The following is an 18,525-nucleotide window of genomic DNA, read 5'->3' as shown; positions in this document are numbered from 1 at the left end:
ACCTTCAGCAAGATCATGGAAGTGGAAGACATCGTAGAATTTAAAAAAAAGGTATGTACCAAATTTTTCCACCTCTTTTATTCTACCTTAATTGCCTTCTATACTCACCAATAATACCCTAAAAATATATATCCCCCTCTTAAGTATTGATAGCCAATGTATTTAAATAAGGGACACTCCTAAACAAAAACAGGCTATAATAGCCGTAATTATAATAAGTGTTTAAGAGGAGTAACATGGGATTCTTCCCAGAGACTATACTTAATTAAAAGAAACTTTAATGAATACTTCCTATATTTCATGCCATCTTCATGGGAACATACACATATGACACGTGCACGCAGGAACTACAAAAAGCAAATGAGGCAGAAGATTAGAAATTACTTTTGTTCCTAAAGTCCTAATGGTGCCCCTTAGCAGGCTATATTGGGTTGTCTTGGCCGTTGGGCTGATGTTCTCATGATGTAAGTCTCCCAAATTTGGGGCAGTCTCATGCACCCAAATTTGTTGAGGTTTGGAATGTTTTTTAGAGCTGAGGCTGATTCTGTGAATAATCTTTTATACTTGAACTTGCTGCGGTGTATTACTTTGGCTTTCTTTCAACATATTCTGTGGCAGGTATCTAGAGCATGGTCTGCAAGCCCAGAGTGGCTATACTTGAGGCTTGCTGAAATCCTGATATTCGTTCATGCCTGTTTGGCCAAAGTAGGACAATTTACACTTCCCCTAGACTACCTGGTATACCCCAGGTAGGTCCAGATCACACAGTATTGGTACACAGTATGTTGATGACTTTACCATATTCTAGCATTTCTGTACCATAACTATTGAAAGATAACTACTAGTTATTGATAAACTTGCTTTACAGATACTCACTAATTCAGGTCTTTACCTGAAATACTGTTTTGATGAAAGCATGAGTTTTATCAAGAATTAAGACAGACTGATTGCTCTTTACTGTTTCAACAGAAGCAATATTTTGACTAATTTTTGACAAGAAGCTTATTTCCCTTGCACGCACTTGTTAATTAAGAAAGAACTGCAAGTGATCACTGGACATCCTCTAACTTTCAAGTATGTCTAAGTCCCTTAGACATACTGCTATTTTAAAAGGAAATTTTCTATAGCAGACTATCCAAAATAACTATTCTTGGATTGGTTCCTGGGAGTGAATGAGCATGCTCTGTCACTTTATCTGCAGTTATCACCAGCTTTAAAGCTAAAATCCTTACTTGCTCACATGGACCAGCATGTTTTGTTTGCAGCAGGAAATTTAGTATGGTACATCATAAGATTGCATTCTCCCTTTTGGTATTTGTGTAAAAGATGTCAATCTCAATATTATAATAGATAACATTGAATACACATGACTGTGCACAACACCATAGCCTTCCTCCTTGTCTAGTTTATACTAAGCATAATGTAGTTTGCTTCCATCATGTATCATTGCAAGTGGCATAGAGATGCTATCCCCTCACACTTTGATTATGCCACTTGAAGTTACATTTATTTTCCTCAATATGCACAAGTATTCATTCTGAGACAAGCACCATGGAGAGAAAGAGGGAGCAGAATACTGATTTCTTGCCGGACTGCAGGTTTTAGAGATCAGTTGTCTGTTGGTTCTACAGCTGCTGTTTTTGTGATTGAACTTTATTCAGCAGTCTGATCTCATTGGCAGACAGTAATTGTATTACTGAATTTTATTACTTATAGCTTGCATTATAAAACATAAAAGCGAAGACTACCAAAAATGTATAATTTATGTAGTGTGAGGAATCCATCAAAAATTACCTTTTTTTTTTTTTTTAAGGAAAGAGATTGTACAACACTTCTTTTTCTAAGGAAGGGTATCTGGCTATATATATATATATCTTTCTGTGTGTGTGTACGCAGATACCCTTCCAATTTAGATATATATTTCATATAACGAGGCTTTGTATAATATTTGAATTAGTTGGATCCTAAGCCGCTCAGTCGAGGGAAACACGACCACAGATCCACTGTCAGTGGTCAGCTCGGCTCTTTTCCAGTTACTCTGTCTGCTATGCTGAATTCAGACAGCCAATTATAAAATCAACACAGCCATCGTAGTAGGGAGAAACTGCAAATAAATTATGAGATCATGCCCTGAAATTGAATATTGGAAATCCAATCAATGTAGCATCTGAAGAGAGGAAGTTGGTCTTGCAGGGGTACACACGCATCTTACATTATTTCTTACTCTTTGGCTGATGATTCACCTATATGCATATGCTTTAACACTCGTGTAACCATGGAAGGGAGGGGATATCCTAGTTTGATGCCACTTTATTCAAGAACAGCATTTATTATCAGTGTTACTACTCTGACTTCTATCTGATACAGATAATGCATGTAGCTGTTAATTTTTTAAACACTATGTATAATTTATTATGAATAATTTGAAATCTATATTTATATTGGTATCCTGAAAAATTCATTTACCTGTGATGCTAGCTAACTTGACACAAAAATAGAATGAAGAAATGTACCAAATGACCAAATTAATTGCTTTATATATATATATATATATATTTATTTATTTATTTATTTATTTATTTATTTATTTACTTTGAGGGAAGAGATTGTACAACACTTACTTTTCTGTGGAAGAGTATCTGCAAATTTATACTGAAGTGCATGAACAAGTTCACACTAATTAGATTTAACAACAGAAAGAGGCAGGTTAAAAGCTGTTTGCACTGTGTTACCAGATTTAAAATTTTTGAAAATCAGTTTGTCATATGAAATTACCAGTTAGACATCTTGTTATCAAGTTTTCAAATGTAGCTCAATTACCAATGATCATTTATACATACTATTTAATTTTAATGCTTTTAATCTCAATAAACAGGGCTCCAGAAATCCACTCATTTACTTGCCATGGTGAGTAAACAGAGATAAATTGCAAGTGAATTTTTAGCATTACTCTAAATGCATTCAATATATATATATATTTTTTTTTTTTTTTTTTTTTTTTTTGGAAATTTTATTTCCAAAGAGTTGGAAATAAAATTTCTGAATCTGAAATCCTTAATTTGAATGCTGCAGCACTCTCTTTTAAAGAATTGCTGAAACAGTTGCAGTTTTAGTTGCCAGTTTTCTGTAAAAATCATAACATAGCGTAGGTGTCCTCTATCCTCCCTCAGTGAGTCTTCAGATTCTTTGGAGGTGTCATGAAATAATAATAATAATCTATTCATTTGCATTTTCTTCCCCTTTTATCCCCTTTAAGGTTCAGAACTTTTTTCTTTCTGTATGAAAGACTGTTTTTTTGCAATAATTAAAAACTCAACTTGTTCTGTCTCACCCACCACCGACAGTTGTTCTGTCTTCATTGTTGTAATATAATAATTGATAACTTTTTAAACGTTTTTCTTTCTATATGAGACTTCATCAATATTTGCTTTGAAGTTCCGAAGCTCTCATTTCTCTCAAAGGATTTTTTCACTCCATGCCTGCTCCACCAAATGTACACTTCTAGTTTCAGTCATGAAATGAGAAAAATGTGCTTCCATTATGTGTTATAGTTATGGTGCTTTACTTGAAAAAAAAAAAAAAAAATCTTGCACACTTGAACTGTATGAGAAATGGATATGTTTTTCATATTATATGTATTTAAATTAAATTGCTGTTATCGTTTCATAAATAAATTTTAATCACATCAATTTTAATTGCATCCATTTAGTTCAATATGAAACGTATGTATATATGTTACAGTTAAAGTGATAAATCCGGTTATTATTAATAATTAGAATTAATCACTTTAACCAGTTAAAGTGAATAATTCCTAGAGGAGTCTGGTAAATGTAATAAAAACATGTTTATAGGTTTTATATATAGGTTTTCATTCTCAATAGAAATTATAACAGCTTAGGTTAGTTTATAATGAAAAAATTAAGGAAAGTACATATTTTGCACTCAATGAAATCATTATAAACTAACCTAACCTAACCTTTATTGGTTAGGTTAGTTTATAATGAAAAAAGTAAGGCAAGTACTTCTTTTTCACTCAGTGAAATCAGAAATCATTATAAACTAACCTAAACTAACCTGGATGTTGCATGTCGAACCAGAGTGTAGTCATAGTTTTTCGTGGGTAGATTAATGGGGATAATAGATAAATGTCGTTGCTGTACCTCTTTCCTCATCAATGGAGAAAAACACTGATTAGTTCCTCTCTGATTTATCTATAATTCCCATTTATCTTCCTGCAATCATTAAGCTCGGCCCACAACAATAGTTATCTTTCATTCCCATTAATCTGCCCATGACAAACTATGACTACACTCTGGTTCGACATGCGACATCCAGGTTAGATTAGGTTATAATGATTTCTGATTTCATTGAGTGCAAAAGAAGTACTTTCCTTACTTTTTTCATTATAAACTAACCTAACCTAAGCTGTTATAATTTCTATTGAGAATGAAAACCTATATATAAAACCTATAAACATGCCAGACTCCTCTGGGAATTATTCACTTTAACCGGTTAAAGTGATTAATTCTAATTATTCACTTTAACCATAACATATACATACACATGACATATGTAATCAGTTATTTTAAAAAATAATTGTATTTTCCTCACAGTATAATTTCATTAACAAAATAAACTGGTAATTATAAACATAAAGTAAAAGTGAAACAATCTAATTAGATGCTGCAGTGGATCTGTGTCTTATTCTTCCTACTTTAGGTAACCCTTAAATAGATGCACAGATGTAATATAATAGTGTCGTAAGCTTATTTTTACAACTCGAAACATGAATTAGCTTAGTGTAATAAAATGCATAAAAATTGTACATAACACAGATTCTTTTAATGCAGTTATTTAAAAAACACAATTATCTTGCAAAGACCAGATCATGTGATTGATGTATTGTAAAAAGTGAGTTTTGGACTTTGAATCCCGTTGAGATGTGAATGTTTAATGATGAAGTCTTTAGATGGTATATGATTTTCATTTTCTGCTATGAGACTACTTATTATAGGACTACATGCTTGAAGAGATTACCTGTTTTATCTATAGAGCTAGATCCCTAGATTACTTAATTTTTTAGCATTCATCCTCATTATTAAATATGCTAAATAATGGGATACCAACCTTTCATTGGTGAGATTAACATAAAGGAACAAGGGGAAAAAAATCTGTTTCTCAAGAAATGTTTCTTCAGTAAATAATGCTGAATATTTGTTTTTTGTTTTATGCCATTTTTAGGAAAAAAAATTTTTTTTTCAAAAATAACAATTATTTTAATGCTTACTAAAATTTAAAAATATTTATAATTTTTTTATAACTGAGTAATAATTTTTCTTAAATGTTGTGTTAAAATTGAACTTACAGGCATTCCTGTCCGGAAAACTAAAAATCCAAGGAAATATTATGCTTGCTCAAAAGTTGCAAACTTTCTTCAAAACTGTTGCTTATAAGCCTGGTAGTATTGATACAATGAAGGTAGTATATCTATTTATCCATATTTTATATTCCTTAAACCATTTTAAGGGAGCATGTGTGTTAGACATGTAAAAACTGTATGGTGTAAATATGAAAAGGATTTATCACTGCTTCTAGTACATCATCATCAGGAAGGATATGTTAGAAATGGTAAAAAAATATTTTAAAATGACGTATTAGGGTAGCATGCTCATTACTTGTCTCAATCACAACTAAGACACTGTTCTCTTTTTACCATTTCTTAATATATATTTTCTGATGGACTTACAATGAAATATTAGAGGCACTGAATATTTTTTGGCATGTGCTAAACTGTCATTCATTTTTACTACCATGTATTATATTTATTATTTTCAACCAAAATTGTTTGTATATAGAACTCAGCAGGAATTTATAAACTGTAGTGGAAATCCAAAGTGTGATGTGACAGAATGACTTTTTGTCATGCTGTACAATTAGGTAGGGATCATGTTTGACATTGAGGAAAGCAACAATATTTATAACAATATTGGAGTGCTCACAAATAATATTTGGAAGAAAATTCTTGATAAGAGATTGATAGTAATGCTAGCATAGTAACCTGAACACCCTTAGTGGTACATATCACTAAATTGATGACTATACTATTTAAAGTAATGTGATGCCACTCCAGTTGCAGGACACTGAATGCAGGTGGACAAATTTTGTAGCATTTAAAGATGATCAGCAACTTGCTCAGAAGCTCATCATTCTGCACTGAATGATGAACAAAGGAAAGAGGTAGATGTTCCGTAATAAATAAAAAAAAAAAATGCTAGTCAGATATTGCTGAACCAGTATGTCCAAGTCCAAAGTTGGCAGTGTGCTGAACAGGCCTAAATTTGTAAATAACAAGGGCCAGCTTTCCTAAAAAAAAAAACACTGGTTCTTCAACTTGTTGTCAAACACAACAGAATGTTTGAAGATGCAAGCAATCACATCACTCCCATAAGTTTTGTTCTGAGCTTGAACTAGGAAGCAAAGGAAATTGGTCTTGTGGTGTCACTGTACAGCCTTTGTCTAATGGATGTGTTTTGCATTGGAGGATCCTGGAAAATATTTATTACCTGAATGTGTTTACTAGCAGTGAAATTTGGAGCTGAAAGTGTAAATCATGCAGGGTTACTTCTCATGGTATGAATTAATTCTATCATAACTACATACACTAATTGTAGTGCATGTAGTTATGATTGCTAAATCTACACTGATGTTCTAGACAAACAATAATGCTTTAAAATTTAGAAAGCTCTCTTTTGGCAAGGACTGCAGAGATTATCTACACAGAAAATTGTATCAATACTTGCTGCAAAATGTTGCATCATTTCTAGCAAGTATTAGGAATGGTAAAAAATATTTACCACAGTGACAATGATGCATCATTGTCATCGTGGGGTGATCAGTAGCATTTACCCTTACCCTACTGAAAAAATCATACATCACGAATAGAAAGATTCTTTTGCTTGGTTTTTAGAAATCCACCATTCTATAAGAGTATCACTATATTATAGAAACTTTATAAGATCATACTATTATACATAAAAGGAACATATTAGATTGAAATCCATTATTAAAAAAAAAAAAAAACAGTTAAAACAATCTGCAAACTAAAAAAAACTGAACTTTTTTTTTGTTCTGCCAAGCACCATTTTTATAAGAATGCAAATGAATTCCTCTCACATTATGGTCTTATTAAAACACTTAAGGAATAGAACAACGTAGTTAAGGATATAAATTAAATTAAACTTTAATAAATATTTTCCGATATTTTGACAACGTCACATTGCCATTTTCTAAAGGAACTTACAAAAAAGTTACGTGCACGTAGGCACTACAACACAGAAACTGGGAATGAAGAGATGAAGCTATTGTTCTAACAGTCCTGATTGTGCCCTCTAGTGGGCTAAGTAGGTGTTCTTGGCCATTGGGCTGAAGGTCTGCAGATGTGAGCCTCCCAAATTTGGGGCAGTTGCATACAACCAAATTTGTTGAGGTTCGGAGAATTTCTTAGGGCTGAGGCTGATTCCATAAAGAGTCTTTCAAATTTGTATTTGCTACGGTGTATCACTGTAGCTTTCTTCCACCGTATTCCGTGGCGTGTATCCAGAGCATGGTCCGCAAGCCCAGAATGACTGTATTTGTGAAAACGGATGTAGTCCTTGTGTTCCGCAATTCTGATATTCGCTGTCCTGCCTGTTTGGCCAAAGTAAGACAGTTTACAACTGCAAGGGACCTGGTAAACACCAGGTAGGTCTAGGGGAAGTGGTTGGTCTTTAGTGGAGCGGATAAGGGATGGCAATTTTCTGTAAGGTTTGTAACAGGAGGTCAGGTCATGTTTTTTTAAGATTTTGGTAATCTTTTCCGAGGTGCCTCGGATGTAGAGAATGGTGATGGATTTAGAGTAATCCTTGTTGTGGGGGGGGGGGGGATCTGTGGTTTGTAGGTTCTAATATTTTTGAGGGGGGGGGGGTAGCCATTGGCTGAGAAAGTGTTGAGGATGTGATTTAGTTCTGTGTTTAGGGCCAAGTCGTTTGAACAGATTAGTTTAGCCCTGTTGTATAGTGTTTTCACTACTCCATATTGTTGTGAGGGGGGGGGGATTGTTGGTGAATGTATCTGCCTGTATGGGTGGGTTTTCTGTAAACTGAGAAAACCAAGGATCCATTAGGTTGGCGGGTGACTAGTGTGTCTAGGAAAGGGAGGCTGTTGTTTTCCTCTTTTTCCAGAGTGAATTTGATTCTGTGGTGTTGGTTGTTTAAGTGTGTTAAGGAGGAGAGAAGTGTTTCAGAGCCATGTGGCCAAATAGCGAACACATCATCAACGTAGTGAAGCCATATGGTTGGTTTTTGTGCGGCCGAGGCTAAGGCTTTTTCTTCAGAGGTCTCCATAAAGAAATTGGCCAAGGGTGGGGAGAGTGGTGAACCCATGGCTGTCCCCTGTATTTGTTTGTAGAATTTTCCCTGCCAAACAAAATAGCCTGAGTTCATTGTGAACTGAAATAAGGCTGAGATATCGGGAGAAAATTTAGCTTGGATTAGCTCTAAAGTTTCCTTGAATGGGACATTTGTAAATAAAGAGGACACATCAAAGCTGACCATTATGTCAGTATGTTGGAGTGTAAGGTTTTCTATGCTGGCTTTGAAATGGGCTGAGTTTTTTATGTGTGATGGTGTGTTGCCAGTATAGTGTGTGAACATCCTCAACACTTTCTCAGCCAATGGCTACCCCCCCCGAAAAAAAAACCAAAAAATATTAGAACCTACAAACCACAGATCCCCCCCTCCCCCACAACAAGGATTACTCTAAATCCATCACCATTCCCTACATCCGAGGCACCTCGGAAAAGATTACCAAAATCTTAAAAAAACATGACCTGACCTCCTATTACAAACCTTACAGAAAATTGGCATCCCTTATCCGCTCCACTAAAGACCAACCACTTCCCCTAGACCTACCTGGTGTTTACCAGGTCCCTTGCAGTTGTAAACTGTCTTACTTTGGCCAAACAGGCAGGACAGCGAATATCAGAATTGCGGAACACAAGGACTACATCCGTTTTCACAAATACAGTCATTCTGGGCTTGCAGACCATGCTCTGGATACACGCCACAGAATACGGTGGAAGAAAGCTACAGTGATACACCGTAGCAAATACAAATTTGAAAGACTCTTTATGGAATCAGCCTCAGCCCTAAGAAATTCTCCAAACCTCAACAAATTTGGTTGTATGCAACTGCCCCAAATATGGGAGGCTCACATCTGCAGACCTTCAGCCCAACGGCCAAGAACACCTACTTAGCCCGCTAGAGGGCACAATCAGGACTGTTAGGAGAACAATAGTTTCATCTCTTCATTCCCAGTTTCTGTGTTGTAGTGCCTACGTGCACGTAACTTTTTTGTAAGTTCCTTTAGAAAATGGCAATGTGACGTTGCCGAAATATCGGAAAATATTTATTAAAGTTTAATTTAATTTATATCCTTAACTACGTTGTTCTATTCCTTAAGTGTTTTAATAATGCATAACCAACGTATAAGCCTGTCTACGAGAATCGCATTATGGTCATAAGATACAAGCAACGCATATGAGATTTCTACAGTGCATAAAGTCAAGATTTTAGTGGTATATGAAAAATATGTGAACATTCTTATAAAGAATCATACGAAACTGTAATCTAATTAATCCTTAGTAAACAGTGACTATCTGAACCGTTTAAAATTTTGGATTACCCTTTCTGTGTCTTATATAAGAGACATTAAGTAGTATTTGCTTAACACATGCATTATTCAGTATGTTTATGGGTAGTGGCCATTTATTGTGTAACACTTTTGTGCAGCATTATGCAAATACTCGTGGAAAGTTTTCTCACTTGGTCAAAAAATAAATTATACTTGCCAAGAAATTATATTCTTTCTTAATCCTTTATCGAAGTATAATCAAAAGTTTGTACACGAAATATCTTCACTGCTAGCCTACTAGTATATAGGGGCTGATGACTTTATATCAATTGCCTTAATATCCCATAAAGCAAAGCAAAGCACACATCCTTTTGGATATGCCTAATGCCATGCATTATGGGAAAGTTGCTATCCTTGATCTTTATTGAGGTCTTATCATTGAGAGGCAGACCTAGGAAAATACCAAGGTTGAATTAATGCTGAAGTCTACCTTTATATTAAAATAAAGTGTGTGTTATGTTATTAGTCTGTATACACAGGTAGGCTAGTCATGAAGATACTTCACACTTAGATAAAATAAGAAAACAAGAATATAATTTATTGGCAAATATAAAACACTTATAACAAAAAATTTAAGTTACGTGTGAGGAAACAAAATACTACAATCATCTGAGAAACAAAAGACAGTTGATCCTTGAACAACACTGGCGTTAGGGGCACCAACTCCCTACATTGTTCGAACATCTGCATATAACTTTTGACTGCCCAAAAACTTAACTACCAATAGCCTACTGTTCACCAGAAGCCTTACCTATAAACATAAATAGTCTATTAACGCACATTTTGTATGGTATGCATGTATGTATTATATATACTATATTCTTACAATAAAATAAGCTAGAGAAAAGAAAATGTTATTACAGAAAATCATAAGGAGGAAGTATATCTTTGAATGAGTTGAATAAGTTTTTTAATTTTGCAGGAGGTTTAAAGGTGGCATTAAGGTTGTATTTCTGTAGTATTCTGTTTGTTTTATCTTATATCCCTTTAATGTATGGAATGGTTAAAGTTTTATTGTAATCTGGTTTATTTTTGTTTTTAAGTGGGTCTTGTGAAGAATTTTGTTGATAATATTTTGGCTATAGCTATTTTACAAAAGGGTATTGCTGATAACTTTTAATTCATGTTTAAATGCTTGTTTGCTGGAACAAATCTTCAAGTCCCTGTTTTTAGTGTGTTAACGACACCTCGTTTTTGTGTTGGATGGTGACTCCTACCCCAATACATATGAAACTAACAAACTCACTTTTAGATAAGTCCTGATAAAGGTTCTTTACTTCATAGACAGAATTTAAATCTAGGTCTTTTCAGCCAAAGGGTTTCATCAAAAACCAACTGAGCTATGAAGTTTCCACAACTAGCTAATTTGTTATATTATTTGCTATATATAGTGAGTCATCTGCAATTACTTTAATATTTAATGTTCATATTTGGCCTTATTTAGCTAGGACATTTTCATATCAGGTAACTGACAGTAGAACAGTAAAGAAATAGTTAATGTTTGAATTAAGAAACATAATTTGTTAGGCTAGTAATAGTGCTTTTATTCAACAGATTGGTTTTCATTACTGTCATTTATGAGGGCTTTTCAGTTGAAACACAAACTAGTTTGTATTACAAGATGTGAAGGCCAGTCATAGAATGCAGTATGCTAGCAAGGTGAACTTGTGAAACCATGTTATACACTCACCTGTAAATGAAATATGTATTGTATATTATATCCAGTAAAAATGCTAAGATATATAGTTCAAGGAAACTAGGGAAATAGAAGAGAGAGAAGTGGGGTGGGGTGGGGGATAAATAAAGGAGAGAAAATGCAAGAAATGATAAATCTCATTGACTGTCATTGTTGATAGGGATAACTTCATGCTGGTTCTGGATACTAGAATGTACAGAGGATTTGAAGTTGGAAGTGACAATCACTTAGTGCTAAGTAGGATAAAATAAATACCGCATTGAAAAGAACAGTGTATAAGAAAGTTGAGCAACTTTTACAGGTAAACTGTAGACTCAAATACAAACATTATTGAAGGAAAATGAAACAGTTTGAAAACAATGACCAAACCTTGGAGGTCTTGGTGGTAAACTCTGAAGAAAACATTGATTTGTTCAGCTAGGGAGGTATGTGATGAAATGTCTGCAAGGATAGAAAAATCAGAGCACCATGGTGGACACAAGTGGTTAAAGAAGTAGTCCTGGACTAGAAGTAAGCATACCTGAAAGTTCCTAGCAAGTAAGTCAGCAGATGCCCTAAAAAAATGCAGAGAGAAATGAGTTGAGAGATCCGCAGCTGCTGTGGCTAAAGTGCTGGTACCTTGTCTCTGCGAACAGGCTTCCGCCAGTCACTAGCCTTTGTTAACTCTGTCGATTTACGTCATTAATGGCTGATTCTGAATAAACCAATCAGAACTCTGAACACATTCAGAGTTCTGATTACTTACTCTGCCAACGAGTTGCAGAGTAAGTTAATATAATGCATTAACAATATTTTGAGCACTAGCCCATAAAAAAAAATCTGAAAATAAAAAACGATTGTCATATTCTTCAAAATTCAAGTTAAAAGTCATCAATTACACAAAAGAACATGTAAGTAAAGCTTCAGAGAGACAGTTTGGACCTCCTCACACTTAGTGTATGATTAGACAGTGTAGATGTTTAAAATAGTGATTTCTTAATTTAAGGTTCAAAAAAGTAGGGTTCTTCTTATACACGGAAAAATGCAGTACTTTGAAAGTTTGTTAAACAAAACAAACAGTGACAGAACAGTAGTAGAAAATTTTCAAGATGAATGCAAACAGGAGTACATACTTGAGGTAGAAAAAGCATCATCATTAATTCAGATGCTTTTCCATATTTCAAAAATTGAAATATGGAAAGGCATCTGAAGTGGATAATATTCAACCAGAAATGCTCCAATATGGAGGTATAAAAGTTTTGCACCAGCTACACTGCATAATTCAGAGAATTATGCAGTGTAGTTTTAAATATAGTTTCTCATCTATATTTAAAAAAAAAAAATGTATTAATAAAACAGTATGTGAGAATAAGAGAAATTTCTCTACCAAGTGTTTCAGGTAAGATTTTTGCAAGTATTCTCAAAAAAGAGGCTGAGCAAAATTGTATAAGAGAACATCTGCATACTTTATGCAGATAATGTATTCCTAAACACATCCAGTGCAAGTCTTCTGGGTTTTGAAACTAAATTGCATAAAAGTTGCAGCAAAATTAGAATAAAAATCAGAAATAAAAAGACCAGAACTATGAAAATATGCAGGAACATTACGTCTGCATTCTATAGAACCTAGAAAACGTATCAGACAAGTAAAATGTTTCAGCTCTTTAGGCACTATTTTTAGTGAAGATTGCGAGTTAAATCTGGAAATAGACAACAGAATAAGCAGTGCTGGCATGGTTGGAAGCCAGTTGAATAAATTTATATAGAATAAGTGGAATCAATCGAAAACACAAAATTAGAAGTATACAAGTGTTCAAACTGGATCTGAGAGTTGGGTTAGAAATAAAGCACTTGATCAAAGAATAGATACGAGAGTTTTGAGAAAAATTACAAGAGTGAACATATTGGATCAGTGGCAGAATCATATTAAAAATGAAGATATTAGAAAGGAACTTGGCATTGTTAGCATTCAAGAATGTGTGAGCAGGACTAATCTAAGGGGATATGGCCATTTAAATAGAATGGATGAGGAAAGGTATCAAAACAAGAGTTTGATGCTAAGAAAAGAGATCTAAAGGAAGATCAAGATCTAGATGAATTGATTCAGTCAGAAGTGTCTTAGAAGCACTAAATGTTAGATATGACAGTATTAGAGTGCTGACAAGTAATAGACTAATTTGGAAGAAATTTGTTGATAGGAGATTAATAATGTAAACTGAATCATGTAATGCTGGTGTAATAGCAACAGTGCATAATTGTCATCATTGTTTCAATATCATACAATGCAACTCTAGTTGTTGCATACGAGATCAATACTGATAATTGTGGGATAACCATATCCCACAATTATCTATATTGATCTTGTTTCTTGATATGCCCCCTCAAGGGATACTATGACAGCACTATATAATTTATGAACAATTTTCCTCCATGTTAGTTTGTTACTTATCAGTATTCCAGTATTGATGAGTTTCGTCCAGTATTGTCAGATCTTATATTTCTGACTGCATCAATCCCTCAAAATCTTAGGCTTTGTCTCAGTCATACTTCTTTTTTTATAAGTTTTCCATGTTCCTGCCTCTTTTTATTGTCAGTTTTCATGTCAAGTTCATTACATGTTATTTGTTTGTTACATGTTGTTATTCAGTTAAAGAATTTTGGAAACTTGCATTGGATTTGTTTAGAAGTGCATCATCTGTATAAAGTAAAGTTAATATTAACATCTCCAATTCTGATTTCAGGATTAATGCCACTGTCTTTTATAATGTGATCCATATTGATGATGATTAAGAATGGAGATGATTCTCTTGTCTCATACATGATTTTAAATCAAGCCACCTTCCTGCACTTAAAGCTTTAAATATATACTTTCTTCTGCTCTGTATTATGTTCCATTCATTATATAATTTTAGTATTCTGAACTGCTTTTCCTAGATCTACAAACCAAATAGTTTCTTGTTATATTCTCATAATTTCTGAATGATTTTTTTAAAATGAAAATCTGCTTTTGACAAGCTCTGAGCTCTCTTTGGCCTGAATATTTTCTCCAAGTTTCTCTTCTAGAGTTTTTCGTGGAATCTTCTCAACTATGCTTGTGCTTGCCTGTAACACTTAGAAGAGAAATTCCTATGTAATTCTCAATTCAGTTTTATTTCTATTTTTTATAGTTCAGCCTTCTAAGGTATTCAGTGCAACCACTGTAAAAGTTTTATACCCTTATGTTTGAGCATTTCTGATTTTTTAATGGCTTTTTCTAACTCAGGTGCCATGTTCTCCTGATTGCATTCCTCTTGAATATTTCTAGCATTATTCTGTCATTTTGTGTTACATATTTTTCTAAATAATTACTCCAAACATCAAGGATATCATTATCTTTAATTTTTGTATTACCTGTACCATGTCTGATTCCTTTTACAGTACACTTCTTCCTTTTTAAACTTTGTCAGTAGGTAGCCTCCAGAATGTGTTTAATCTTATTTATCTTCTATATGCTTAACAAATTCTTCCCATACTTTAGTTTATATTTTTACACATAGCCTAGCTCTTACATTTCTCTATATTCTCTTAAGACTTTTTCCAGCTTACTTGGTAAGGACTTTTCAGTATGCTTTCTTCTTTTCCATTACTGACTCTTAAATTTTTGAATCCACCATAGATTTTCAATTTTCCCATCCTTGCAGAAAACCATAATGTTAAGTTTCATGAGATTGTATATCTCAAAATTTAAAGTTTTGTTCTTTGGAAAAAAGTTCATTCTTTTATGGTTTATGGTGGTTAATTCTTCTTTTTGTTTCATTTTATATATATATATAAGTTTATTCCATAGAGCAAAACAAGATCTTGTTTCTTAGATCTACAGTAAGCTAATTTTTTCTGCTGCACAGCTTCTTTCTTTGCTTATCACAAAAGGGAAGAAAAAAGTGTGTGTTTAGTTTCATTAATGCAGCTACTATTATATACACACTACAGTAATAAGTTTACTTAATTTTCAAATTAAAATAGCTTAATTCACATTATTTCATCTAATGAAAGTGTACATGTTGAACACTTATTAATGGTTTTTTGGGAAAATAGCCTAAGAAGATGTCTTGGACTATTTTTTTATATAGTTTTAAATGCTTGGCTAACAGTTGCTTCTTCATATAAGCCTCTGTAGCTCAATCGGTGTGGGCAAAGCCCTTTGGTCAGATAGGCCTGGGTTTGCTTCCCGTCCATGATGTGAGGAACCTTTATCTAGTCTCTTTTAACGAAAGGTGAGTTAGCTGGTCTCATACAGAGGTAGACTGGTTTTTTTTCTCCCAGAAACTCTGGTTTTTCATCCCCTGAGAACAGGCAAACTGGCCCCATGAACACATGTATTACAGCCATGAATACTTACAACCCAGCCATAAGTCTGATTAATCAGTTATATATAAGTCCCAAGCCCAGATAAAATGGGGGGTTGGGGGAACAATGGTGAACTGTGCTACAAATAAATTTTAACAGAATCTTTGTAGGCAAGAACACTTGCCTACCAAGTTACCAAGAGTCACATATGACTGAAGGATTAAATCATCATCATCATCATATATATATATATATATATATATATATATATATATATATATATATATATATATATATATATACAGGAAAACCTCTCTTAATGTGAATTTGATATGTACGTTAATCAGTTAGCCCATTTTTTTTACATCACGCAAAATTTTTTGCCACCAATCTACAGCGAACGGAAAAGCTGGAAGTCATTAAGAGATATGAAAGTGGAGCTAGTAATACAATGATTGTGTGAGACCTAGGATACAGTGAGTCTACAGTTTGGACTATATTAAATAATACAAAGAACAAGGAATAGTTGCTACTATTTCTTTGAGCATTCAAATCAACTGAAATAGAAGCCATTTAATGATAGAGATGGAGTGTCTTCTATCATTCTGGATTGAGGATTATAACTAAAAAAGAATACCTCTTAATACAGGGAATATTCAGACAAAAGCTCTCAATAATTTTACCAAATTGAAAGAGACCAAATTTCAAGATGAGTGTTGAAAGCTTTACTGCAAGTTTCGGATGGTTTGACCATTTTAAAAATCGAACTGGACTGCATAACGTAAGAATAACTGGGGGAATCTGCTAGTGCTGATAAAGATTCTGCAGCCAAGTTTCCTGAAGAATTGCAAAGCATAATTCAGGAGGTGATTATGACGATCATCAAATATTCAACGTCGGTGAAATTGGTCTCTTTCAGAAGCATATGCCAACAGAACTTTCTTAGCTAAAACTGAGGCATTTCAACAAGGATACAAACTATCTAAAGATCGTGTTATGCTTTTATTAGGAGGTAATGCAGAAGGCGACTTTAAACTCAAGCCTGTATTAGTATATCGTGCACAAAATAGAAAAAATTGGCACAATTGAAAAAGAACTTGGATTTAATGAACTGGATAATTAAGATGTGAGAAACTTGCTCGATTCCCATTCAGAACAGTTAAGCAAGAATGATCTCCTTCAACTAGAACAGGGGTCTGCCAACTTTTGAGACGGAAGAGCTAAACCTGTCCCTCACAACAATTTAAAAATTATTCAAGAGCCATAAATATATTTTTACAAATAAGGAAAATTTAAAGTAATATTATAGTAAATTTATAGTGATATAACAAGTTTTAATATTAATTATATCTTTATTAAATGAAGAAAAAAAATCACAAAAAAAATCCCACGGGCGTCTGTGCGCTCACTTATTAGTCACTTTGTTGCTCTGCAAATGACCTCAGATGTCAAGGCACCCTAAAACCTAATCCTAATTAGTCACCATTATGTTATGTGAATAAAATCCTTTAAAAATTTTATAAATGAAATTATGATAGTTTTTTTTTTTTATTTTCAATTTTACTTCAGAGCCGCATGTGGCTTGCGAGCCACAGTTTACCAACCCCTGAACTAGAAGAACAGCATGCATATGAAGAAGATGATGAAAATGTTACAACTAAGAAGCTAACTGCAAAAGAACTTGAGCTAGTTTTCAATCACACTGAGTATGCTAATGAAATTTTGTTTGATGCTGATCCTGATACGGAACGAAGATTTTAAGTCTGCATAATTCTTGGTAAAGTGATTGGCAGCTATCGTCGCAGATTGCATGAAAAGATGAAAAAGTCAAGCACAATTCAAATTTTTTTTTTTTTTTTTTTTTTTTTTTGCAAAAAAAAAAGTAGCTCAATCAATTGTTTAGACATTAAATAAAAATTTAAACAATTGATTTTTATCAACTTTGATGATTTCATCCTCTAATATAGCTTATACTGTAATTTTTTTTTCCAAATTTACGTTAACTGATGGATAAATTATAATTATGCCTATTGTTTATTGTATTTGCTTAAGGCGATTTCGCTTAGCCTGCATTAATTGATGGATTAATTAAGCACTTTAAGCTAGGCTTTCCTGTCTAATCTAATTATCTAATCTGGCCCTTAGCAGGTTGCTTAAGGGCCAGATTAGATAACTTGGAGGAGATCTCAAAATAGCCTTTAAGAGATGCAGAGAACTAATCAAGGTTTCTGATTTAATGTCCATCCCTCAGCTTCTCATGCTGTATCCCATTAATAGTTATCTGCCTGGATACTGAGTAAACAAAGACAGGTCGGGAGTTTCAGATTAACTCACTAAACTGCATTCTGTATTGACTTAAAACAAAAGACAGTAATGGTACAACAAGATGAAATCTTGTTTAAATCCAGATAGACAAACTTGAACAGTTCATCACTGTGGCAGTGCTCAGTTAAAGAAGGTACCACTGTTTGTCAGAGAACCAGGATGAATGGTGAAATCAGGTACTGGATCAAACTCTACACTAGTTAAATTTAAGATAGGCATCATTGTCAACTTAAGAAGCATCAATGAAAACAAATCAAACCAGCAAAAGACTTAGAAGTATTCTATTGAAATAAATGGTGTTGCTTGAAGCAAAGAAGACAGGTGAATTGAGATTATTTTTAATAATAAGATGTTATATTCAGGAAGTGATGATCAGGGAGAGGAAGGAGTACTTTCAGTATTCAACACCACTTGAAGATAATATGTTGGAATGCAGGCAATTTCAGGTAGAGTAATGTAGACAAAATGGG

The 18,525-nt window shown here is 33.7% G+C and overlaps 1 protein-coding gene across 2 annotated transcripts in view; it reads left to right on the top strand.

Moving 5' to 3' along the window:
• Positions 1-18,525, top strand: part of Mfe2 (peroxisomal Multifunctional enzyme type 2) — a 668,623-nt gene that overhangs the window by 452,171 nt on the left and 197,927 nt on the right. For both annotated transcript variants that reach the window (XM_090390952.1, XM_090390951.1), the window contains exon 22: positions 5,368-5,478. In XM_090390952.1, the coding sequence (XP_090247078.1) occupies positions 5,368-5,478 (111 nt within the window). The remainder of the gene's footprint in view (positions 1-5,367; positions 5,479-18,525) is intronic.

The sequence above is a fragment of the Typopeltis vanoorti genome, chromosome 3, assembly GCF_054136105.1.
Source record: "Typopeltis vanoorti isolate ZY-2024b chromosome 3, IOZ_Tvanoo_1.0, whole genome shotgun sequence".
Taxonomy (NCBI): domain Eukaryota; kingdom Metazoa; phylum Arthropoda; class Arachnida; order Uropygi; family Thelyphonidae; genus Typopeltis; species Typopeltis vanoorti.
This window is presented reverse-complemented; position numbering and strand designations above follow the sequence as displayed.